The 10,246-nt window shown below is 46.4% G+C and overlaps 1 protein-coding gene across 1 annotated transcript in view; it reads right to left on the bottom strand.

Annotated features, from left to right (window-relative positions):
* The window catches only part of LOC130403717 (transcription initiation factor TFIID subunit 4-like), a 64,721-nt gene that overhangs the window by 51,640 nt on the left and 2,835 nt on the right, over positions 1–10,246 (bottom strand). The window contains exons 2-5 of the mRNA XM_056608138.1: positions 9,817–9,959; positions 1,630–1,791; positions 803–925; positions 369–458 (exon numbers count right to left, since the gene is read on the bottom strand). Of these exons, the coding sequence (XP_056464113.1) occupies positions 369–458; positions 803–925; positions 1,630–1,791; positions 9,817–9,959 (518 nt within the window). The remainder of the gene's footprint in view (positions 1–368; positions 459–802; positions 926–1,629; positions 1,792–9,816; positions 9,960–10,246) is intronic.

Below are 10,246 nucleotides of genomic sequence, written 5' to 3' on the forward strand. Positions count from 1 at the left end.
TTCAGACATTTTTGGGGCCGGTTCTGTGATATTAGTAATTAATGTATTGATTGGGCATGCAATGCAAAAAAAAGAGTTAGAAGGGCCTTTCATCTTGATAATAATATAAAGACTTGATAATCGGATCTACCTTAAGAGTGTCTTTCTTTTCAGGGACTGATGAGCTAACGGTTAAGGAATCAGTTAAAACGGTCGGATTCAGGAGGCCTTTCAGAGGCCTCCCACCTGCATTCTTTATAACCGTTATAAACTCTGGAAATTTGGTTTTGATACTCGCATGCAAAATACTAATCTTAATTGGGGTTCAAAGTGAGGCACAGTTGTTCATTTTTCCAGCGATATGGAATGGCTATGAGGGTAGTGGGGACCTTGAGGAAGGGCACGAGGTAGGGCTGGGGCGACGACTTGAGCTCCGCCTGCAGCCGGCTGGTGAACTCCTCGGGCTCGATCTTGGCGTCCTGGAGGTGGAAGGTGTTGGGAACAACGGAGAGAGAAACACAAGCTCAGCCGGCTGGGATCGACACGAAATAAGTTCATCAGGCTTAAGAGGCTTTCAGAACGATACAGCCCTTCTGCGGTTGATATGCACACACCTGCTGGTTACATTACTGAGTTCCACGCTGCCATCTACAGGTTGAATGCATACATTACGCACACCGAATTTTCCTCAATTCTGCACTTTATAAACAGCAACCTCGATTTAAATGGCATAGTATGTTGTATGTATGTTATCAACACGTTTTACTCATTGTAAGCTAGTTTCAATGTCAGAGTTATTTTTTATTCTTTGTGTAATCCTCACCAACAGATCCTGGACCAGGCTCTTGACATTCTTGGATGTCTCGGGGGAAGGAGAATTGTGGGACGCCAGCTTGATCAACGTGGCCAGGAAGTTCTTACACTTCTTCACGTTGTCCTGCATTTCCTGTTGGAGAACGTATGGAGAACACACGGGATTGTGATTTTTTTTAAAACATCTTAAAATAATTAATTTGGTGTGTGTGTGCTTGTGTGAGCTCTTGAAATAATATTTGATTTGATGTTGGTTGAACCAAGTATTACTTGTAAAGGTGATGGGATTTAAATGGCGACAAATTCTAGTGTATTCGTATTTATTTGACGCCGATATAAAGGACATAGCATGTCGCCTGATGATCTTTGTAGCCAAACAAGACATGGCACCTGTCCTCTCAGAATGCCATAGGCAACAAGCTGTAGTTCTCAGACAGCCTCAGCATTTGATGTGTGTGTGTGTGTGTGTGTGTGTGTGTGTGTGTGTGTGTGTGTGTGTGTGTGTGTGTGTGTGTGTGTGTGTGTGTGTGTGTGTGTGTGTGTGTGTGTGTGTGTGTGTGTGTGTGTGCGTGTGTGCCTGTGTACATGTGTCTGTGCCTGCATGTGTTTGTGCCCATGTGTGTAACTGTGTGTGGGTGAGTGTGCGTATGTGTTTGTGCATGTGGGAGTCTGTGCCTGTGTGTGTAGTAGTGTGTGTGTGTGTGTGTGTGTGTGTGTGTGTGTGTGTGTGTGTGTGTGTGTGTGCTTGTGTGAGAACACGGTGACACAGCCAGCCTGCTGGCAGCTGTGTCACCGCCAGGGCCCGCGAGGGGCCTCACGGATGCTGAGTGAGCGGACCTGGGCTACGGCCGGGCCCCCGGGGGCCACGGCGACGGCCGTCTGCGGGGGCTGAGCCGGTCGCGAGGCGGCCGCGGCCAGGGCCGCGGCCCGGGCCTGGGGGGCCCCCGATGCGGGGGCCTGCTGGGGAGCCGTCACTGCCACGGCGGGGGCCACGGGGCCCTTCTGGAGGAGCGGGGGAGACAGAGAGTTAAACAGGAGGTGACGCCCGGCCGGCAGCAAGGCCACGGAGGACTGGGGCCGGCCGCGACGGCGCCGCTGTCACATCGGGTGTCCTGGCGCGGCGGGGACGCCGCTCCGCAGACAGGGGCAGGGAGGGGAGGGGAGGGGAGGAGAGGGGAGGGGAGGTGGTCCCAGGCCCACGGCGGGCGGGGGCGGCAGAGCCTCGGAGCAAGGCAGCTCCTCATAACGGCCACCTGACGCGGGCAGACCCTCGACACACAATACTGACGCCACTGCCCCGGTTTAATGCAGCCCTTCCGTCTATAGCACGGTATAGCGGTTTAATCCGTCTATCAAAAAGTTAACATGATTAGCATGAATGTCGAGCATTAAAAATGAACGAATAGGTGTTGTTAATCCCTTTCAGCTGTAATCTCTAGGTCCCAAACAAATCTGAAAGGACGGATTGGATGAGACAGCAACGGCCTTTATAACCCCATGTCATATTCTAACGGTGTAGGTGTGTTTCTTCTGACAGCAGAAGAAGAACACTACACGTGAGCAGCCTTTTATTAGGCAAAAGATTTGAACACCATAAATGCCCATCCTTGGTGTAGGTAACAACTGTTCAGCGGCAGAAGGCACACGTAAAGGGCCAGTCAGAGGCAGCAGGAGGCTCAAGTCTAATGTGCAGAACACTGACCTCTGTGGACGTGTTGATTATGACTTTCTTGCGATAACAAGTGGGTTCAACTACGGTCAGTGCCTCGGGGAGCAGTGTTACCGTTGTTAACTAAAGCTAAAACTACGACGACAATAAGTAGTTGCAGTTTAACTGAATCTCAAAATAAACAAGAATAAATAACAGAAACCGTGGTGTCTGCTCACAAAAGACTCCTAAGCGAGTGCTGCTCGCTGCCTGGAGCGAGCGCGGATTGTGGAAAGCATTCAGCGCTGCTGAATTTGCCCACATGGAACACAGAGGCTTCCTCAAGATAAACAATACATTATTGATCCCCATTCTCCCCCATATCCCTATTATATTCCCCTGAATAAACATGGGCCTGTTCTTAAAAACGACAACCTAAAACTGACTCCAACTGAAACCGAAAGAAAACGTTTGCGAAATTGAAAACTCTATCCCTAACTATTAAAACCCGACATTGGAATTAAAAATAATTAAGTTAAACATGGCGACAAGCGGCGACTTCTGATTTCAGTGATCTACTAGCTCGTCTATCTTCTTTTCCATGTGGAGGGGCATTACAAAAGCAGGAGATGAGAGGGTGGAGCACTACAGACAAGTTGCTCTCACAGGGTGGAGTGCAGAGGCCGAGGAGGAAGAAGAGGAGGGGGAGGAGGAGGAAGAGGTAGAGGTGGAGGTCTGTAGGGCGGGGCTGGAAGGAGAAGGAGATGGCGCCACCTTGGCTGGGGCCAGGAGACATTGTTGCCGGGTGGTCTGGGAGGAAGACTGCAGGAGAGAGAGAGAGAGAGCGAGAGAGAGAGAGAGCGAGAGAGAGAGAGAGAGAGAGAGAGAGAGAGAGAGAGAGAGAGAGAGAGAGAGAGGAGAAGGAGAGAGAGAGGGAGGAAGGAAGATAAAAAGGAAAGGAGGGGGAGAGAGATAATGTGGTTCAAAAAGGGGGAGTGTACCCCGGAGGGAGGAGGAAAGAGCGGGAAAAAATGAAGCATTCATTCTCTAAGCAAGAAGAAGGAAGAGGAGCAAGACAGGTAAGTAACAGAGGTGAAGGACAGCTTCAGAGAGAGAGAGAGAGAGAGAGAGAGAGAGAGAGAGAGAGAGAGAGAGAGAGAGAGCAGAAGAAGAAGAAGCTGTAGAGGACCTTGAAAAGAGCTACAACATGCCCAGTAGCAACACGGGATAAACTGACGACAGGAGCACACCAGGTGGCAGCCTAAAGTGGAGGAAGTGGAGGAAGGAGGACAGAAAACAGCTGCATGTTTGTGTGTGCTTGTGTGCGCATGTGTTTGTGCGTGCATGCATATTGTGTGTGAGTGTGCCTTTGTGCGTATGCATGTGAGTGTGCCTTTGTGCATATGTGTATGTATGTGTGCATGCGTGCGTGCGTGAGTGTGCATGCATACATGCGTGCGTGTGTGTGTGCGTGTGAGAGACTAGGCAGGAACCCTCTCGTTCAGAGGGTCACAGAGAGAGATACTTGCTTCATGCCGGGTATCTGAGTGGATAAAACACATCCAATATACCTGGGTGAGCCCAAGGCTGCATGGAATTACAGTCTTCTCCAGTGGTCATTTTATGCTATTCATTACAGAAATAATTGAGATATAAGATTAGATGGTTCAGATATGAGGTCTTAAGTTCAAAATGGTTAGGTGAGGTAAGGGTGAGGTATTGGGTTGGAGAGGATTGAAGCGTAGGGAGGTGCTTGATGCGGGTACGGGAAGCATCTCGGTAGTGCAGTGCATCATGGGAATAACCACAGGAAGAGTCTGTGCGGTTGCACCGAGTTAGGACCACGTGAGCTCAGCGCGGTGCCACAGAAAGGGTTTTTTGCACCTTCCTCTGCAACCCACCTGAATAATATATTTTATTTAACATTTAGCTGAATTTCACTGAAAGTTGGGTTTGAGATTCCACACAGCGACACACAGAAACTATACACACATACACAGACACACACACCCACACATACAAACTAACACACACACACACAGACACAGACACATACAGACACACAAACACATACAGATACACACGCAAAAACGCATACTGATACTGACACAGACAGACACCAACACACACACATACAGACACATACATGCAGACACACACACACACACCCACACACACACACACACACACACACACACACACACACACACACAAATAAACACACAATGGAGGCCACATCCGTGGCAAAGAGTAAAAGTATGAGAGGATTGAACCTCCTCTCCAAGTTTTGTAGGTTCCACCAAAAAAAAGTAGAGGAGGAAGAGGAAGAGAGGGGGAGGGTGTGAGGGGAGGGGTAAGGAGCCTCAGGGTGCAACACTCCAAGAGGGATGCCTCTCTCTCTCTCTCTCTCTCTCTCTCTCTCTCTCTCTCTCTCTCTCTCGCTCAACCCTGTTAGCTTTTTAAAATAATCAAGCAGTTGGATGATGAATGATTTAACAGGTATGGAAGGAAGGAGGCAGCACTGAGCCCCTCTGGGCTCGCGGGGAGAGTGACAGGCCGATGGAGGGGCTCAGCTCTGGGAATAAACAAGACCCCCCCTCCCTCTACCCCCGACCCACCCCCTCCCCCACAAGCACACACACACCCCCTTTCATTTCCTGCTCGTGCTCTTCCTGTCGGGATGGCATCGCCGCCGCCGCCACCGCCACCGCCGCTCCAGGTTGATGTTGTCACGGTTACTGTGACACTGAGAGGCGCAGACACCCGTTTGACTCGCTCTGGGAGGGGGGGGGGGTCGGGAGGGTTGGGGGGGGGGTTTGGGGGGAATACCGGACGGACGGATAGCACGATGGCTAGCTTGATTAGCTGCTCATCGATCGGCAGTCATGCAGGGTGAACAGCGAACCTGCTTCTGCGGTGAACAACCGAACATGTCGTTGTTTGGCAAACTGTCACCAATCTAGTGAGTGTGTTTGTATATTTATACTGTGTGTATCAGGGGTTTTTATTGAAGTAGGCACACTTTATCTAATTAGACACTGAGCAAGATGGCTGACACCCATAGAGTAAGGCAAACTCTCAACTACAGGCCACATAGAAAACAGCCTAGGTTTGAAGGATGTGCAATTAGAGTACATCATTCTTGTTAATTAAATGTACATATAATGGAAGACACAAGTTACGTAAATTGAATGGATCGGAATGTGTCTTATTTTCTTATTATTTACTTTAATTATCACTTTACTATTACACAGACACAAGTTTATAAGAATCAGACATCAAACTTTCTCCCATTTTCAAACAACGCCTCGTTACTTGGACCGTATCACTGAAGGTAGACAAAGTCAACATCGACCTCTACTGGCTGTTATATGCCTACAAAAGAAATGCTTTTATGGGTTATTTATTTACATCCAAATGTAATAAATGGAGATTCCTGGATTTTGGTTGGTGATGCTGAACTAATCTTAAATTTCATTACAAATGTAATTTATCCAATCCAATCATTAACCCTCAAATCCTGAAGGATAAATCCTATTCCTCCTTACATATCCGCGATTATTACCTGCTTTACCTGCTAATGCTTTATGTAAGGGAAATGTTCTCAGAAATACATGTCATATTTCGCAAGAATTAAATAGGCTATGTATCAAAATAAAACAAGCATTGATGTTTAAGTCAGAATATTTACCATGTGGAGCCAGAACCAAACCGTTTTTAAGGAAATCAATATATTTATTATTACTAATATGTAGCCCTGATATTACTAGTAATTGTACATTTTAATGTGAACCAATGCCAAACAAGAACTCTGAAAGCAGCTGCTACGTTTTAACACTCAACCATTTGAAGCGGCCAAGTTAACCAAAATATAGTGAAACGCTGCCCTCTGGTGCACATGTTGTGTCGTGCAATCCTAAAATGTCTTCAACAACTACCCCTTTATCACAGCACGAACACAGAAAGCTGTCAAGCACCAAGGCTCAAACAGAGGATGCCTTGATAATTGGTAGTCAGCCCCATAGCATTCAATTGCTAAACTCTACCAAAAATATTATTATTTATCAAATTCATAATATCGTGTCAGTGATTTTGCTTTCATAGTCCAGCTGTTGTTTTTTTTTATTTGCTCATACAGCACTTTACCTCCATTTTGTTGTTTCTACTGTGTCTGCTTTAGATAAAAGTATCAGCTAAATTATTAAATGTTAATGTAATCTAAAAGATTTCTAGCTACTCTAGGTTGTTTAGTAAGAGACCAGGGACCCGTTTCCCGATAACGATGGATCTTCGCTCGTACGATCATTCTCCCGATGGATCTTGCGATCCATCGATAATTTCTTTGTCGCGTTTCCCGAAACTCCTCTTAACGTGAACGCGCATTCGCTGCACTCACGACGTCGTAGGATTGTAACTGTCTACTGACACGGTGCTGAAATGGGCTCCGTAGGAGGGGGAGACGCAGGAATGTCGCAGGAGAATTGTGTTAAAAAGGGTTAAAATATATCCCCATCAAGGACAACAGCAGAGTAGCCTACGAAAAAAATAGACTGCAATTATATGAATGCTATAGCAAGACATTAAAACACAATTGATTAGGCTTAAACCGACATATATCAGTCCTAATCCTGAATGCACTGTGCGTTTCACGGCATTTTCCCCCCTGAAATAATTCCATATGACAAAAAATTAAAAATAGTCTGTGTGACAACTACATTTATCTTAATGGGCTGATTTCTGAAACATGCTTTGCGCAGCAAAGAGAGCCGACTTAATCTGATTCCGCATAAGGGTTTCCTTGATTGATCATTTGATTGGCTATAAAAGCCCCTCCGGAAATAGGGTAAGGTATGTATTGATGAGGAATACAACGAGGCCCACCGTCTGGCCCGGTGCATCGTTGAGCGCACGATCGGGAGGTGGAAGTTGCGCTTTAGATGCCTTCACAAGTCAGGCGGAGTCATGCGCCGTGATATGTGACGGCTATGTTGCACAACATGGCAGCTAAGGCTGGGGTGGCATTGCTTGAACCGGAGGACGCTGAGGACGATGACGACGAGGAAGATCGGTGTGAGGACGGCCTCCCTCATAAATACGCGGCTGGTTTTCATGCGCGTCGAAGAGTGATTGAGACTTTTTTTTAACCCCCTCCACCCTCCCACATGTCACTAAACATTCCCTTCAACGTGACCAATCCCCACCATATCCCAGCCTTTTGCCTGCTCCTTTGCTTGTTTTTTATAATTAATTTTATTTCTTTATTTTTATTTTTTTTAATTTTTTTTAATTTTATTTTATTTTTTACATTATTTTATGCTACGTTTTATGAGTAGCCTATGTCAGTCTGCACAAATCCTCCCACTTTCTCTCACACATTTTGAGTGCCCTGCCTGCGCAAACATTTTCTGGACTGTCCCGTTTTATTTTCGCCATTTTAACATCTTTATTAATTAATTAATTAATAATCTTTATTAATTACCAAACTAAGAACATAAAGGTGCAATGCGTTTTAATAAAACGCATCCAATATACGGAATGTCCGATGGTGACGCCACTGAGGCTATAGCTGACGATGCTCTTAGCGTCCTACGTGTACCTACGAGCACCCCTGGAGTACTCATTAGCTACGAGCGTTTTCAAGACGTTCGTTCCCTACGATGCTTTCGGGAAACGCGGTGAAAACTCTACGATGCCCTTTCGACGCACTTCACGATCCACTTAGGCTAACGACGCTTTCGGGAAACGGGGCCCTGGAGTACTCGTTAGCTACGAGCGTTCGTTCCCAACGATGCTCTCGGGAAACGCGGTGAAAACTCTACGATGCCCTTTCGACGCCCTTCACGATCCACTTAGGCTAACGACGCTTTCGGGAAACGGGGCCCAGAGGGGTATTCAATCAACCAAGCTAAAGCCAAAGCCGGGCATATTTCACCAAGCCTGGCTACTTTCAGCTAGAGTTGCGTTCCATTAACCTGGCTTAAGGGAATCTCCGCTAAGTAAACATGGCAATTTATCCGACCAAACTAACCTGGTCGGTACCAGGCTAAGTGTCAGACTTAATTGAGCGGTGTTTAAGATAAGTCCATCTGTCGGAAACAAGTTTACCATCAGAAGGTTCGGCCAAGCCTAATCCTCAAGATTTTGTCATAATTGTACATATATGAAGCACAAACAGCGGATATTTTAACTAAGGGTCTAAGATTAAATCATGCTAATAAAATAATTAAATGAATTGCTATCTTGTTATCGTGGATATTTTCTCAACAATTTTTATCTAATCCTATGTATCCTGTCAATTTGTAAACTAGCAGTTGGCCTCGTCTTTCGGGCGAAGCGAGTTCACGTCCTCAGTGCGTCCTTCAACTTTTATGCATTGGCTCATTTTTGGCGATTTTATTGCCAGGTGGCCCCCCTGTATTTATTAATGGTTACGGTGTTCCCTTTTTTGATTTATTATATGCTTTAAGTTGTACTCCTCATAGACCCCCACAAGCAACTTGTGTTCGCCTCTGGAAAAGATCCCGCTCTGTCCTATTCGGTCATTTGATCCATGATATGACATTCACGGTTCTCAGGGCTGGTTACATATCTCGTGAGTGCGCGTAATCCACAATAACGTAAGCCTGGCTAGAACTAGCCTGAGCAAGGCGCGGCTGAACTACGTTGATGGAATGGCTTTAGCCTCAAGTGGAACTTGGTGTTAGTTCTAACCGGGCTTAATCAACTAAGTGCCGCTTTCGTTAGCGAATCTGATGGAGTACCCATCTGGCTGTGTGGCCCACACAAGTGCTGCAGTTTGGAGTGGCTCCAATATTGATTCTTAGGCCCACCTAAAAGCGTCTGCTTAATGTAATCTATTCCACACCCGTGTGGTGACAGGTGGCGATAATTAGACTCCAATCAATTATTCAGTAGCTATTACTTCATTATTCAAAGAATGACAACAACAACCACAACAACAACAAAGAAACACGACACTGAAGGTTGGTGAGAGAGAAAAGATGCATCTCTAAATTGAGCATTAAAGGTGACATATTATACCACCAGGTGTGAGTGTGAGTAGCCGTTACAAGCCGTTTTGAAAATATGCCTCTTCTCACAACACAAGTGGGCGTGTTCACCTCGATGTATGACGGATAGATGAGCAACGTTTGCTACAGTCCACTGGATAGGCTGGTAGACTGATCTTTCCAGCACACATCTAGGCGGACACGCCCACTTATGATGTCAAAAGAGGCTGATTTTCCAAACGGCTTGTAACGGCTAATCACACTCACTCCTGGTGGTATAATAAATCACCTTTAAGGTAACGACTTGACAAGCGAACGCTGAACGAGGCGGAGCTGCTGCAGCAGGGGTCTGGCGATGGGTCCTACCTGAGGGCCGGGGGCTCTGAAGGAGGGCCCGGTTGTAGGCGTGGAGGGTCGCGGGGAGAGGTTGTTCTGAGCCTGGGCTTGTGCTAGCGCTTGCTGAGGGACCATCACAAGTTGTCCCAGCTCCGTCCGCACCAAGACCATCCCTGAGAAAAAGACACACAAGGGATTACTGCAACCACATATGAAGTGGCAAGGCGCCAGAGCAAAAAGACAATGTTCTTTACGATGAATTTCCCTGGGATTAGGTTTGAATGGGATGGAGAATATATTTGCATATATTTGCATGTCAAGTGCAAATATATGCCATTAAACAACTATATAAACATGTATTGGCTTGACTTTTTAACACATAGCAAACTGAACATGAGGCAGTAGGGCCCTAGTTCTTTCAAAATCCTGATAATAGAAGGGTTTTCTGAAGTTCACTTAC

The sequence above is a fragment of the Gadus chalcogrammus genome, chromosome 14 (genome assembly GCF_026213295.1).
Source record: "Gadus chalcogrammus isolate NIFS_2021 chromosome 14, NIFS_Gcha_1.0, whole genome shotgun sequence".
NCBI classification, from domain to species: domain Eukaryota; kingdom Metazoa; phylum Chordata; class Actinopteri; order Gadiformes; family Gadidae; genus Gadus; species Gadus chalcogrammus.